This window comes from Eublepharis macularius, chromosome 1, assembly GCF_028583425.1.
Source record: "Eublepharis macularius isolate TG4126 chromosome 1, MPM_Emac_v1.0, whole genome shotgun sequence".
Lineage (NCBI taxonomy): Eukaryota > Metazoa > Chordata > Lepidosauria > Squamata > Eublepharidae > Eublepharis > Eublepharis macularius.
This window is the reverse complement of record NC_072790.1, coordinates 34,431,454-34,446,411: the sequence shown is the minus strand read 5'-3', so window position 1 is coordinate 34,446,411 and position 14,958 is coordinate 34,431,454. Positions and strand designations below refer to the sequence as shown.

At 44.5% G+C, this 14,958-nt stretch overlaps 1 protein-coding gene across 1 annotated transcript in view; it reads right to left on the bottom strand.

Moving 5' to 3' along the window:
- Positions 1 to 3,315: 3,315 nt before the first annotated feature.
- The window catches only part of FERMT1 (FERM domain containing kindlin 1), a 45,828-nt gene continuing 34,185 nt past the window's right edge, over positions 3,316 to 14,958 (bottom strand). Inside the window, exons 12-14 of the mRNA XM_054989018.1 lie at positions 13,422 to 13,546; positions 10,901 to 11,042; positions 3,316 to 5,589 (exon numbers count right to left, since the gene is read on the bottom strand). Coding sequence (XP_054844993.1) covers positions 5,416 to 5,589; positions 10,901 to 11,042; positions 13,422 to 13,546 — 441 coding nt within the window. The 3' untranslated portion in view covers positions 3,316 to 5,415. The remainder of the gene's footprint in view (positions 5,590 to 10,900; positions 11,043 to 13,421; positions 13,547 to 14,958) is intronic.

Below are 14,958 nucleotides of genomic sequence, written 5' to 3'. Positions count from 1 at the left end.
TTTATTCTCATTCAAAATGTACTATGAAAATGAACCAGCAACATCTTTATGCCACTTTGGGGAAGTGTAAGACAATCCCAGGTGTTCTGTAAAAAAAAAAAAAGCAAGAGTCCAGTAGCACCTATAAGATTAACAAAATTTGTGATAGGGTATAAGCTTTCGTGAGCCACAGCTCACTTCTTCAGGTGTTCTGGTAATGGAGTACCAAACCAGAAAACTGACAGTTACTTATTCCTACGGTACTTTCAATGTGCAAGCTATGCACTACTGAACTTAAGGGTATTTACATCTGAGTAAGTATGCACAGGATTGCACTCTCATTCTCTTATTGTCTGCTGGAGAATCACGAGTGAAACTGAATTGTGCAAAGGATTCCCAATCCAGATCGCAGCGTTTTCAAGGCAGCTGGTACCCCCGTGATCCAAACATTGGCCACAATCCAAAACTTAATTAGGTACGCTTAAGCCTGCTGAAGTCTGTGGCCTTAGGCATATCTGTCTATGGTGATCTATGTGTGTTGAAAGGAGGCCTTCTTTTACACGTCAGACAGGCACCTTAGGGAACTCTGAAGGGTGCAAAACTATCTTTCTTTGCTGTAGACTGGCTGTTCGGGGTGGAATGTTAGGACTGAAGGCTGAATTCCTTAATGACATTGGAAGATAAACAGCAGGAGGCATCCCAGGAGCCGACCGTACCAGGCTCTGAGTTACTTTCTGCCCACCCCCCCCCTCTCTCGCAAATGCCGAGGCGCCCCCTCCCCATGATTGCAAGGATTAAAATATCTTGCAAAGGATAATATTCTCTGCTACTAGTGATGCTTCAAGCCCCGGCGGAAACAGATCACCATGTGAGCAAAAGACTGGTTTGGAAGTGGTTAACATAAATAACAGTAAGACCAAAGGAAAAATAACATGGAGTCATTCCTTTGTTCCCCACGTCCAGAACACCAAAAAATGAGGAGGAAGGGGAGTTGGGACATCTGTAATGTTTATAATCTTTTAGCATTAGCTTTGCTGCAGAAGAAAGGAGACCCAGCTGTTCAAAACCTTTCAAAACAACAACAAACTGGATTCTCCAGAATTCCACGTTATGACGAACAACAAACTCATTGAGAGTGAGTTTGGTGTAGTGGTTAAAAGCGCGGGACTCTAATCTGGAGAGCCGGGTTTGATTCCCCACTCCTCCACTTGAAGCCAGCTGGGTGACCTTGGTCTAGTCACGGCTCTCTGGAGCTCTCTCAGCCCCACCCATCTCACAGGGTGTTTTGTTGTGGGGATAATAGTAACATACTTTGTAAACCGCTCTGAGTGGGCATTAAGGGCGGTATATAAATCGAATGTTATTATTATGTTGTTATTGTATATCTTTCATGCTGCTCCCTATAAAATGTCTGGCTGAGGAGAGGGAGGCTATCATATGCCAACTTGAATCAGCAAAAGTATAAATACACGCCTGATACGTTTAATATTTTAATTAAATTGGCTCTTAAGTGTCAGGTGCCCAAGTGTTTCCATAGGCCTTATATATGGTTGCTTGATATCCCATTCCCAGTGGAAAGGCTGTATCAGTTGAAATGGTTTTTGCACTTGGTAAACACATGACTACCTCATTTGTGACAGTAATAATGTTTCACCCAGTGACGGTAAGTAACTGATAGGCCTCTAATCAGCTGGAGGAATGACAATAATGTAGACATGGAAATGCGCAATCTCGAATTTCCTCACTGAGTATCTGAGAAGCGTTCAGTTCATTTTGGGGCAGGGGTGAAGGAAGCTGGCCGAAGCAGAGATCCGTGTGGTAAAACGGCATATCACCCAGCTGTCTTGTATTCATCCCGAAACATTTTATGCTTTCTTTGGGGGGGATGGTTTCTCAAGTTTGGAAACTGCTTCTTTTTAAGGAATAGCTAATATTTGTAGAGGAGTTGTAGTTTGTCACTAAGAGTAAAAACTTAAAATGCCTCAAATGCGGGTTTTTGGGGTTGTGAAGGCAACATACAGCTTTTATCCGTTTGGTCTCCCTGTCTTACTTTCCCTTTTACGTGCCAGGCCAAACATTTTTTTTACCCAGGATTTTATCTTTTTAATTTTTGGTGGTTGTTTTATGGTCTACCTTGAAGTCTATTTTATGCATCTTTTTTAGGCTTGAGGGCTATACTATAGGGAGGCGGTCTCAAAGAGATGTTTCACTAACATATAGAGACCATAGACTTCACTACTATATACTATCTGTTAACTTAAATCTGTTGCTTTCAGTATGTGCTACGTTATACTATGTTGCTTTAGATATGATCCTACTGGGTAGTTCTGTATTGTCGAATACCTGTCTTAGAATTGTTTTTGCTCTGTTTCAGCATTTCTTCAACTCTGTATCTTTTTTAGCTCATGTTATGTCTTTGTAAACTTGCATTTATTTATCCTATGGCATCGTTTATTGAAATGTCCTTGATACTGACTGAACTAATCTCACACTATGTAATCCGCCTTGAGTCTCCGTGAGAAAGGCAGACTATAAATGACATAGATAAAAAGTGCTTGAATCTCTGCTGTGCAATGGAAGCGCGCTGGGTGATCTTGGGCCAGTCACACTTTCTCAGCTTAACCTACCTTACAGGGGTGTTGTGAGGATAAAATGGAGGAGAGGTGAATGTAAGTCACTTTTGGTCCTGATTGGGAAGAATGCAGGGTATAAATGAATGGATAAAAATGCCTCTGTCTTATTTTTGATATTGATATGCAATTGCAAGATGCGTTTCCAGAACTTGAACCCTAATCCCAGAATTTTTTTGGAGCGGGGGAGCGGGAATGAAGACAGAGGCTTGACAGTGGTTAATCACTGGGGAGTAAGAGACATTCTGCACATGCTCAAAGGCATACATTCCTTCATGCAGCCAAGCTTCTGCAATTCCTGATTAAAACCGGACTGAAACTAGGAGATCATGTCTCTTATCCTGCGCTCTTTCTTGTAGTTTCACCCATTCCTGAAGCTACCTCCCCTCTGCAAACAGGCAGCCCCCAAGTAGTATGTATCTTATTCGGACTTTCTGCTCAGCACTCTCCCATGTCACGGCTGAGGAGAGCGCTTAGCAGAAAGTATGAATAAAGAGGAGAGGAAACAAAAAAGAGAGAGAACAATGAAAATAAAAAGATTAAGGAACAGGACATTCCTCCTAAGGAATCAAGTAAAAAACCACCAGTAAAGAAAGGGGCTACCTTTTTTTAAAAAAAATGGCACACACCTGCTCCTTTAGCTATGGCCTGGTTGACAGTTTTGAAACCCAGCTATCAAAAACACTGAAATGTTCAAAAAGCGAAATTGTTTAAAAAGATCTTTATTTATAAGCTCTTTCCTCCAAAAATGGATTATCAAAGGCACTCACAGTAATCAAAACACAATACAATTTATAATTCAACCCCAAAAAAGGTTCCTTGGGAAGGAGATTCTCATGTGGGTTAGATCCACTCATGATAGATCCTGCTGTTTCCGGCCTTCCCTTAGGAAGTATCAAACATAGTACAGAATTAAAGCCACAATCAAAGTCTGTACGCTCTCCCAACATAAGTAGTTAACTACATAACAACATGTAGGAGCACAGTTTAAATTCAAAATGTCTTTGAAATTGTGAAAAAACGGCTTAAAAATTGCATTGACTTTGCAAAACCACTGATGAAGATGAAATAAGAAATTCTAAGTTTGAGGAAAACTCTAAAAGCAACAATAACAAAAATAAAATAAACACTGCAGTTGTGCATTTATTTGGATATTTTTGCAAGAATAAAAAACATGCTTTTACTTATAAAAACATATATAACTTTACTCATCACACATTAACACATATGGCATTTTATTCTCACTGGCTTAGCACCTTTCTTCTCTGTGGATACCTCAGTTAAAATTGGTAACAGCAGACTTTAAAAAATCCAGCATAATATAGCATATGTAAAGAATTGACAATCTTAACATTTGTGGTACAAATATTACACACAAATTGTCATGTGAATTCTGCATGCTTCCTTGGAAGCAAATACCACGGATTTCAAGAAAATACATGTAGGACTGACGCCTTGCTCTACATTTTAGAGCAGGAACCGTATGGCAGTCAGAACCCGAAAGAACTCCCAGGGAGTTCTTTGCAAGAACAGGCAATTTTGGGGCTCCCCTTTCATTAACATCCCCCAACAACTGAGCCTCACAACGTTTCCAGGCTTGTGTTGCAGTGCTTCAGGTGCACGCAAAGGGCTCTTTGGATCACTAATGACATGGAATTCAGCAGTATCAAAAGACGGGGTGCAGGGGATGGATCCCAAACCCGTGAACGACTGCTAGTGATTTTCTGTAAGCATTTGTGCTCTTGTAATACTATAAATCAGGTCCCACAGCAAACCTCCTGCTCCCGCACAGGGAAGACACATTCTGTTTTGTGGATTTCAGAACTTCCGTATTCTGCTCATGGAAAGGCTGTTTTACACCACGTGTTGCATGAGAAAAGACTCCCACGGCCAACTCGTGCAACTTTTTGAACAAGCTTTTCTCATGGCACTAATTTTGGTGGAAAATGCAGCAAAGGCCTGAACTGGTTGGTCCCCCTCCACATTCCACTCCATACATGCCGCTATCTTGCAAAGGCATCTTGAAGGACTACGAGGGTTGCCAGGTCCTTTGACTCCGCTGGCGAGAGATTGGGAGCCTGGTACCTACCTTGCTGGGCCCCCGTTTTGTGCACGCGTGCAGTGCACATGCTCCTGGCTTGCATGATAATGTCACTTCTGGGAAGTGACATCATCACGCAGGGGGTCAAAGGGTGGCTGGGAGTGCTCCCACAGGCTGCACTGGCCCACTGCGTGCCAATTCAGTTTGAAACGGGCCCGCTGGGGGCACAATTTGGCTTGAAATGGGCCTGCTGCAGGGCACGTTTCGGCCCGGATCAGGCTGCTGTGGGTGCGGAAGTGTGCCCCCCTGCTGGCCAAGTAAGTGGGCATGGGGGAGGGAAGGGTGGGAGCAGGGGATCCCCTGCCCCAGGTGGGGGAATGGCACCCCTAAGGACGGCTGATAGGGTGGCAGGGACTCTCCAGTGCACAGTAGGGCACATGGAAAGGGGCAGCAAGGACGTAAAGAGCAACTTGTGCCTTATATATACATAGGATCAGGATCTTAATTGCTTTCCAAGCATCTTAATAAAATGGCAGAGAAACAGAACTGTGCACCCCCACCCCCAATAGTATTTTGTTGGAGTGAAATAGGTTTTAAGTATTTCAATTTAACTTGGCTACCCCTGAGTTAAATTATATGGAGGAGGAAAAAGATTTAAGACCAGAGCAGCCAAACACCCTGGCTCCTGTTCAAAAGAGATGTGTGTAGGAGACATTCTTGTTTTGTGGTTTTCTTGAGCGGACGTAACCCAGGTGTCGTTTCAACTCACTCCCACCCTCCCGTTAACTTATGGAACAAGTCTTCATCCAGCGTTTCATTCTGGTCTTTGGCCCGGGTTGACAGGAAGATATAGCCGCCGATGTATTCATGGACTACCTTGCAATCGGCGCTCAGGCAAGTGAAAGCAATCGACACGTTCTGATCAAATTCAATTGCAACCTGAAAGGGGGGAAATGAAAAAAAGAGCATCTCTCTATAACCATTGTTATCAGTTAACCTATAATGCAGCAGCACGGTCTCTTCTGCACCAAGGGAACTGCAATCACCCTTTAAGAACATAAGAAGAGTCCTGCTGGATTAGACCTGTGGGCCATCTGGTCCAATTTTCTGTTTCACACAGTGGCCAACTGGTTACTCTGTCTGGAAGGGCAACAGCAATGTATGGAGGCCTTCCCTTGAAGTTGCCTCCAGGCACTGGACTACTGAGGTTTACTGCCTCTGACTGTGGAGGTTCCCTTTAGTCACCACGGCTAGTAGCCACTGACAGGCTAATACTCCATGAATCTGTATAATCCTCTTTGCCTATGGCCCTCATTACACCCTCTGGCAGCAAATTCCACATTTTAATCAATTGTTGAGTAAAGAAGTACTTCCTTTGGTCCGTCTTGAATCTACTGCCCAGCAGCTTCATTGGATGACCCTGAGAGCCAAGCTACAAGTGACGCCTGACACAGGTTGGACACTTGTCAGCTTCCCTCAAGTTTTGATGGGAAATGTAGGCGTCCTGGTCTTGCAGCTTGGCTCTCCCGACTGCTGTCCAATGGACTTTTCAACTGTCACTTGTCCAACATTCCGCCAAGCTGCCTACATTTCCCATCAAAACTTGAGGGAAGCTGACAAGTGTCCAACCTGTGTCATTTGTCACTTGTAGTTTGGCTCAGTTCTAGTATGTTGGGAGAGGGAGAAAACGTTCTCTCTGTCCTTCTCCTCTTCCTCATTCATCTGTAACAAGAGACACACTGGACTCTAAAGCCTGAACTGTTATACAAGGGCTGTTTTCACACTGCTTACCGGCCACGGAACATTGCACCGAGCTCCTGGAACGACAGCGTCTTCCTGGCGCGATTTCGTGCCAGGAAGACGCTGTTGTTCTGGGAGCTCAGTGCGATGTTCCGTGGCCGGTAAGCAGTGTGAAAATGGCCCAGGAGACACTTGATGATTCATTGAAAACCAGCCTGAAAGGCACCAATATTAAAGAGAATGTCTACAAAATGATTTATCGTTGGTATATGACACCAAAGAAAATTGCGCTAGGGAATTTGAACACGTCTAATAAATGCTAGAAATGTAAAAAGCATGAGGGATCTTTGTATCATATGTGGTGGACTTGTGAGGTAGCTAGGCAGTACTGGGGGGAAATAATAAGAGTAATAAGCGAGATTTTACAATTTCAAATTAATAAGAACCCAGAACTCCTGCTACTGAACTTGGGAATGGAGGACATTCCAGCACAATATAGGACATTGCTATTTTACATGACAGCAGCGGCTAGACTTTTGTACGCGCAAAAGTGGAAAGTGCAAGAAGTGCCAACTATTGAGGACTGGATATATAAATTGCTGTACATGGCGGAAATGGACAAAATGACAAGGAAACTGAGAGACCTTGATCCAGGACAGTTCAACACGGATTGGGAGAAGCTGAAACAATATTTCGTGAAGAAATGGGAGGTGGGAGGGGAACTGTGGCTGTTTGAAAAATACTGAAATACAATAAAAGTAGAGGGAGGTGACTTTACCGGGGGGTGGAGAGGTAAATGAGAATTTCTAAGCAACTATTTTATTAGACTATTATATATAGCATTAAGTATTATAGGTGTTATTACAAGAATTATAATGATAGAAATTAACTAATTATAAGGATAGAAACTAATTAATTTCATTTCTGGCAATAATTGTATAATGGAGATAATTTTATAATTGCAATGAAGGAATTTAAGTAAGGTGGGAAAATATATATTAATGTATAGATCATGTATTAAATTGATTGAATTGGTTTGGAGGTATATATGGGTCAAATTGGTTGACTATTTTTGGTGGATAGTTGCATAATGAAAGAATAATATAATTATATAATTAAAACAGTATGAAGATAAGATATGTAGAAAAAGTAATATATAGAGTATAAGTTAAATTGGTTGACTTATATTGAATGTACTGTTTATAGAAGTATCTAAAATTATGCTAAATGAGGGATAAATTGTTTGTCCCATATTGAAGATGAGATTATAAGATAGAGTATAGAGTACCAAAATTAGCTAAATGATTATTATCAAAAGAAAATATGCCAAGAATGTATTATTTAGTTATGTATTATTTAGTTGTTAAAGTAAGTAGGAAGACAGAAGGAGCACTGTGTTATATAGATAAGCTTAGAAGAAAGTGAAAGTTTACGTTTGACAGATAGAATAAATTTAAAATGAGTAAGGGAAAAGGGACAAGGGGTTGGAAAACTGTTGGAAGTCAACAAAAGGGGGGGAAAGGGAGGGGGTTAGAATTGGAAAAATTAAAGGAAACTTATTGTAATGTACAATTTAATGATATCTAATCCAATAAAAATTAAAAAAAAAAAACCAGCCTGAAAGGCTACAATCAGAAGCAACTTATCAAAGGAAAGTTAAGGCTGCTTAACCCATTTCCTTCCTGTTACTTGTCTGGCCAAGATCCCATCCCCCCAGTGGCTTTCCTACCTGTGGTGGGGTGAGGAGATATACGGACTCCATAATAAAATTACAGGTCCCTTAGATCTTTCCCTCTGCAGAAAGAAAAGCAGCTGGCGGGCTGGATATTTTTAGCGGACAAGCGGCAGGAGAGAAACGATTAGGGCAGCAGCCACGCTCCTGTACCATTTCTCGACTCAAAGTGGCAGCTCTCTGGGGATGCTTTTCATTTTTAAGAGCGCGCACGCACGCGCACACATACCTGCTTTTTGTGAAGTTTTAACTGCTGTTTTGTTAGGGGAAACTCCCTTGAGAATTTTTTATTTAAAGGAAGAATGCAAATGTTGTAAGTAAATAAATCAATTTAATGAGACTGTTTATGAATCTTCTGGGAAACATAGAATTTGGTCTTGGCTGGAAGCCATAGCTTAGTTATACAGATGTGCACATCCAAAAACAGGTGCATCTGAGTTGGTTGTGCTACTTGGCGGGGAATAAAAAGCTCTTTGTACATACATGGGATTGCTTCATATGTTAATGGACTGGGGAATCTGCGCTCCAGCACATTGGTGGAGTGAGTATAGCCGCCATTAGGCCTGGAGAAAAATGTCCTCCTCCTTTTAACAGAAGCTTAATGAGATGTTATTTACCAGATGATGTTATTTACTTTCACGGAATGAAGAGCTTCAACTCCACCCGTTCAACTTCTATTAAAGAGACATTTTTCTCCAGATCTGTTGACAAGCTCAGTCCCATCTCTGTACAAAGGAAGTCAGACCCAAACTAAGGAGAAACAAGGCAGGTTGTACATATTTTTTTTAATATGCACAGATGATCAGGTTTGCCAGTGACTTTCTATGCACTGTGATGGCATACAGTTCATCCCAGGATTTTAATAATCTGTGCCTACCCACATGCACCCTGACCTGGGTCTCAGAAGCTAAGCCGGTCGGCCTTGTTTAGTAACTGGATGGGAGACCAGGGTAGCAGAGGCAGGCAATGGCAAACCACCTCTGCCATGAAACCCGCACCAGGGCACTCTCCACCACCAGCCACATGCAGGAGATTGCTGCACCCACCGATGTGCAAAACTGCCACCATCTTCCTTTCTGCCAAGCAATGTACAGGTTTTATAGGGGAGAAAAGTAACCCCAGCTGGATTATAATACAGAAGGCTCATATTCAAGGATTAGGCTTCCCAGTTGCCCGGTGGTGGCAGGCAATCTCCTGGGGGTTGCCCCATTGCCTGCTGATCGCTGGCAATCAGCGGGAGGTGGCAAGCCCCCTGGAGATCTCACGCCACCTGCAGGCAACCCAGGAAAGTGCGCACCAGGCACGTTCCCAAAGAGGCCAGAATTAGCCACATGTGAAGTGCGGGAGCACACCTTCTCTGTCTAGCCTACCTCACAGGGTGGTTGGGAAGAAAAAATGCAGAGAACTGAGTCTGCTGCCCTTTGAGAAAGGATGGGGTGAAAACATATATGGGACGTTTTAGTACTGGCTTAGAATATGGAATGCATAAAACTGAAGGAAGGGAAGGGATTCCCATCCACCCCCGAGGCAGGAAGTGACATCATCATGCAAGTACTGGGAGCACAAAAAAACTCCACCCACAAGGCACAAGGTAAGTGCCAGGTTCCCCCTCCCCCCGCCCCCCCCCCATCCTGCCGGGAGAGTATAGGGGAAACCTATCCAGGATATCAGCTTCTGAAATGTTAAGAGAGGCCCTGACTGGTTTATACCAAAGATCTATTTAGACTTGAGGGCCCCAACCTTTCTGAGCCTGTGGCACCTTTAGGATTCTGACACAGAGCAGTGGGTGCAACAATAAAATGGCTGCCACAGGAGGCAGAGCCAACCCAAAAATGTCAGGAAGCGAGGATATAAATAGTTCTAACAGTAACTTTTCAACATTTTAGGCAGAAGCTCTGTTTGACAGGATGCCTTTAAATCTGCATGGCTAATCAGAAGTCTTGCTGGGCAAAACCCCCTCCAAGCTCCATTTCTAAACGCACTCGCTGAGCTCAAGGAAAGGTGATGGCGAGTGCCACGGCGCCTAGGGGCACCACACTGAGGAGGCTTGACCTAGACTAGCACCCTGCTTCAACAGACCAGCCAGATGGTGCTAGGAAGCAGCAGAAAGACAGCACGGCCCTATCCCACTGCATCTCTCTCCCACAGGTAGAATTCAGATGGGCACAGCCTCCATGCAGGACCCATTTGAGTCTGAGGGCTCTGATCGGTCACCCTTTCCTACAAACAGTCCCTTTTAAAGACATCAAAGCCGGTTTCCATCACCGCATCTTGTGGCAGCAAATCCCCTAAATTATACACGGGGAGACAGAGGAAGGTCTTTTTGTGGACCCCCAATTGGATTGAAGCCCTGCCAGATCCCTTTCCTATGAATCTCGACTCCCCCTCCGTCCTAATCTCCGTCATCACTTACAGCAGTGAAGGCAGGAAAATCTAGAAGCCATGTTTGATATCGGGGGGCGGGGGGAGGACTTCGATTTTCAGGTCTTTCATAAAATTCACGTCTATTAAGGCCATTCAAATAAATCTGGCCAACATGTCCTGAACAGCATCCCAATCCAAAGGGCAGCTGGTGTTCGTAACAAAAGCGTATTAATATAAACATTTTTAGCTGGGCAGGGTTGAATGCTTTTACACCCGCAAGTGCATACAACAAACCAGGCCTATCACAAAACTCCAGTTGGGGCTGCGGGTTTACTATGATCTAATGAAGGCATTTCAGTCAAGTACGGCTGAGGGGAGAGACATCTGGGATTCAGGAAAATGCAAAAATCTCACCTGTCGTATCTCCCAGTTCACATTCCACTGTTTCATATTCGAGAATCTCCACGTTGTAATTGGATCCCCGGTGGCAGTATCGATCCGTATCAATCTGTTATAAGAGATTCCCAGAAGATCATCTTTCTTGCTTCCTTTAAATCTGGCCGGGGGAAGAGAGAGCGGACGATTAGCTAATTCTGTACACGTTTCTCAAAAAGTAGCTTCAGAGCAAAGGCATACCTGACAAGATAAAGAGTAACTTTCTCCATCAAGCCTAAGAAAAATGTTATGGCTCATGTAACTGGCACAAGAACTGGCATGGTGCGGCAGTTACACGGCTGGACCAAGGAGTCCCAGGTTCGAATCCCCACCTGCTATAAAAGTTAGGGCCAATCACCCTCACTCAGTGAGCCTCAACCCCAGAAGATGGGATAAAAATGCACCAAATAAATAACCACCTCCAGGAAGGCTCTCCTGCCCTGTTCCTTCAGAGAACACACAGATTCCCGATTTGGGATGCTGTGTGTTCTCTGAAGGAATAGGATTCCCGAGGCTGCATTGGCCATCAGAAGAGCACCACCCAGTGGCCAAAGCTTGCTTTACACACATGCTCGCTAACTGCTTATTTGTCAGTGAGTTGAAGGAACGTGCTGCCATCAGCAAGACGTCTTGCTGTTACTCCCTGGCTGAGTTTCTGAGCAGGCTAAATTCAGCCGGCAGTGATTTTCCAAACATCATTCATTTGACCAACCAAGATGCCACTGGGGTAGATTCTTCAGGATAATTATCCACTCCGTTTAAAGTATTTTTTTTAATTCCACCCAACTATTAGAAAACCATTTTCTGGGGTGTCTAATGAATAAGAAAGCGATGGTGATAACGTTACGCCCCAAAATTTAAAAGTAAATGTACAAATCATTTAAAAAAACCCATAGAAGTTGTGAGGATAAAACAGAGGAGGGGAGAATAGTATCGTAAGCTGCTTTGGGTCCCCAATGTCAGGGCCCAGTATGTCCAGGGGCCTGGATCCTGCAAACCACCTGTGGATTGCAGGATCTTCCGTGCTCTCCCCTTGAACACCTATGAAGCTGCCTGTTCAGGACTTGCCAGATAAGTCCCCCAAGCGCTTCACTTCAGACACTCATGTGCAAGAGTTAAAGTTGCTTTATTGGAGATATAATAGTATCAAGGTACTCAGACAGGGTCATTGGCAGAAGTGACGAAAGGTGAATGAGCAGCATTAAATATAGGGGAACGTTCCTGCCCCTGGGAATAGGAGACCATTAGGGTTTTGGCCGAAGGGTCTGGGGGGGAAGGAGGGAACAGGGAGGGATGAGTTCATCACAGTTCTCAGGGAGGACTGGCTCCAGCCGGCTCTCCAAGGCCACATTCTCAAGCCGGCTGGGAAAACGAAAGCAAAACACCTGCAAGATAAGCAACTCATAGCCAAGTAGCAATTAGGATCCCTCTACACATTCTCAGAGGATCAGGTCATTATGCATAGATCCAATCATGGCAGATATACAGGGGTGTATCTGACACTGCCTTATAATGTGTTGGTCCATCAAGGTCAGTATTGACTACTCAGACTGGCAGCTGCTCTCAGAGTCTGTCACCTCACCTGCTACCTGATCCTTTTAGCTGGAGATGCTGGGACTGAACTGGGACCTTCTGCATGCCAAACAGATGCTCTACCACTGAGCTGTGGCCCCTCTCCAGAGATAAGCATGGTTTGCCATTGCCTTCTTCTGCATAGCAAACCTGGGCTTGCTTAGGGGAATCCCATCCAAATACTAACCTTGGCTGATCCTGCTTAGCTTCTAGGCTTTGACCAGCTTGGGCTAATCTGAGCTATTTAGGGAGCCTTCCAGGAGCCCTTTCCAACTCTGGGAAAGTTTATTCCTGGAGTGGAGGGAGTTCACATGTGCTAACAGGCATGAAGTCCCTGCTGCTGCCGAGGGGAAGGGGAGAGAAGGGAATGAGATTCTGCCTAGTGTAGCAGTGGAACTCTACTCATGGAAAAGAAAGGAGAAACTCTGCCCCCTTCCCACTGTAGCCACCCAGCTCATGCAGCAGCTATTGACAGTTCCTCTTTGTCTCTTGGTGATAGTGACGTACGTAATAAAGACCAGCTAGATTTCCAGGGTATGAGCTTTTGAGAGTCAAAACTCATACTCTGGAAATCTTGTTTGTCTTTAAGGGGCTACTGGACCCCATTCTTGCTCTTCTACTGTAGACCAACACAGCTACCCACCTGAAACTAAGTATGTGACAAAGTAATTGTCTCAAAGGACTGTTAGGAGGAACTTCTGCTGTAGGTTATTCTAGTAGGGAAAAGGGGGCACACAGCCAGAGCAGACCATGCTTCAGTCACAGCGGTCAGAAATCCTGTTGCAAGCGCTGCACGCTTGGCTCAAAAAGCACCTCAACTGATCTTCTTGGCAAGATTGCGTCTTTCAGTCAAAACAAAAACAGAGAAAAGGTTCAGGAAACCACCTGTCCTTAAGAGATCAGGGCCCAGTGGCGGCGTTATATTTACCTCACAATGTAGTAGGACAAGCCAAACTCAGGGAGCGACTGCCATGCCTGGATAAACCGAAATTTGGTTTCCATCAGAGACAAGGGGGCAATGTTCTGGTGGGCTTCCAGAATGCGAGCTGCCAGCTTAAAAAAAAAAAGGAAGGGGGGAGAAAACGCAGTTTATTAAGGGGTGCGTGAGATTAAAGCACAGTATTAGATAGAGGGACACACATGTAGTCCAACAGGACAAAGGGGACTGCTGCAAACTAGTATCTGGGGACTCAGACTGCAAAACTTGTTCAAAACAGTTGAACTGGAGGGCAAGTTGTGCATTATGGGTTGCCTTCCTGTCTGGCATTCCTGTTTCTCAGGAATGTTCCCCCCCCCTGCGTAGAGCTGAGACCTCAGGGCCAAAAGGATTCTCTTGTGCCTTGGAGATCTGTGGGGCAGGAAGAAACAGGGCTGGGCTGGCCACTGGCAAGAGCAGCTTGTATCTGGCCACCTTGTGAATTTGTGACAGAGGTGAGCCGTAAATGGAGGATTCTCCTTGATCACAGTGGGTTCTCTTAGCCACCGTGCTAAAAAGCACCTCAATTTGAATGTGGATGAAACATCCCACTGAAGTCACTGAATGACTTCAGAGACTGCATCTTTTAGCAGCCCAGATCTCATGTGATATACAGAAACGTCACTTCAGATGGTTCTAGCATGAAACGCAGACTTGCCCCTATCAACACTGCCCTAACCCCTCCCCCAGTAACTTAAAAAAAAATACAGTCATGGCATTTCACTGCAGCTGTTTAGTAGTTAGAACTGCCAGTTTTTACTAGTTTCAGGTGGGCAGCCATGTTGGTCTGCAGCAGGGCTTTCCTTCTGGGAAAAGAGGTGGTGGAACTCAGTGGTAGAACTCAGGACCGCACAATGGCGTCACTTTGGGTCATCTGGAACAAGGGGGTAGTTTTTAAAAGTTTAAATCACCCTCGGTGAAAATGGTCACATGGCCGGTGGACCCGCCCCGATCTCCAGACAGAGGGGAGTTTAGATTGCCCAGCTGCTCCAGTGGCGCGGAGGGCAATCTAAACTCCCCTCTGTCTGGAGATCAGGGGGCGGGGCCATCAGTCATGTGACCATTTTCAAGAGGTGCCAGAACCCCGTCCCACCACTTTCCAGCTGAAAAAAAGCCTTGGTCTGCAGTAGATGAGCAAGTTGTGAATCCAGCAGCACCTTAAAGGCCAACAAGATTCCCAGGGAATAAGCTTTTGGGAGTCAAAGCTCTCTTCTTCAGATACGGGACTCAAATCTCGGTTTTCACTAGCTCACTTGACAATTAAAAAAAAAAAGAACTGCAGAAATATGCAGGTTTCTTTGAAATTCAAGGTGGGATCCTCTGCAGCCCTTTGTGATAATAGCAGCGTTTACTTGGAAGGTAAGTATTACAACATGAGGTGGAACTTGCTTTCTCATCCCATTAAACGGCGAGAGTTGAACCAGTTCATCTTCTTAGCAGCTACTGCTACTAATATATCTATGGTTGTTCTCAGAGCTTCTGTACTAGG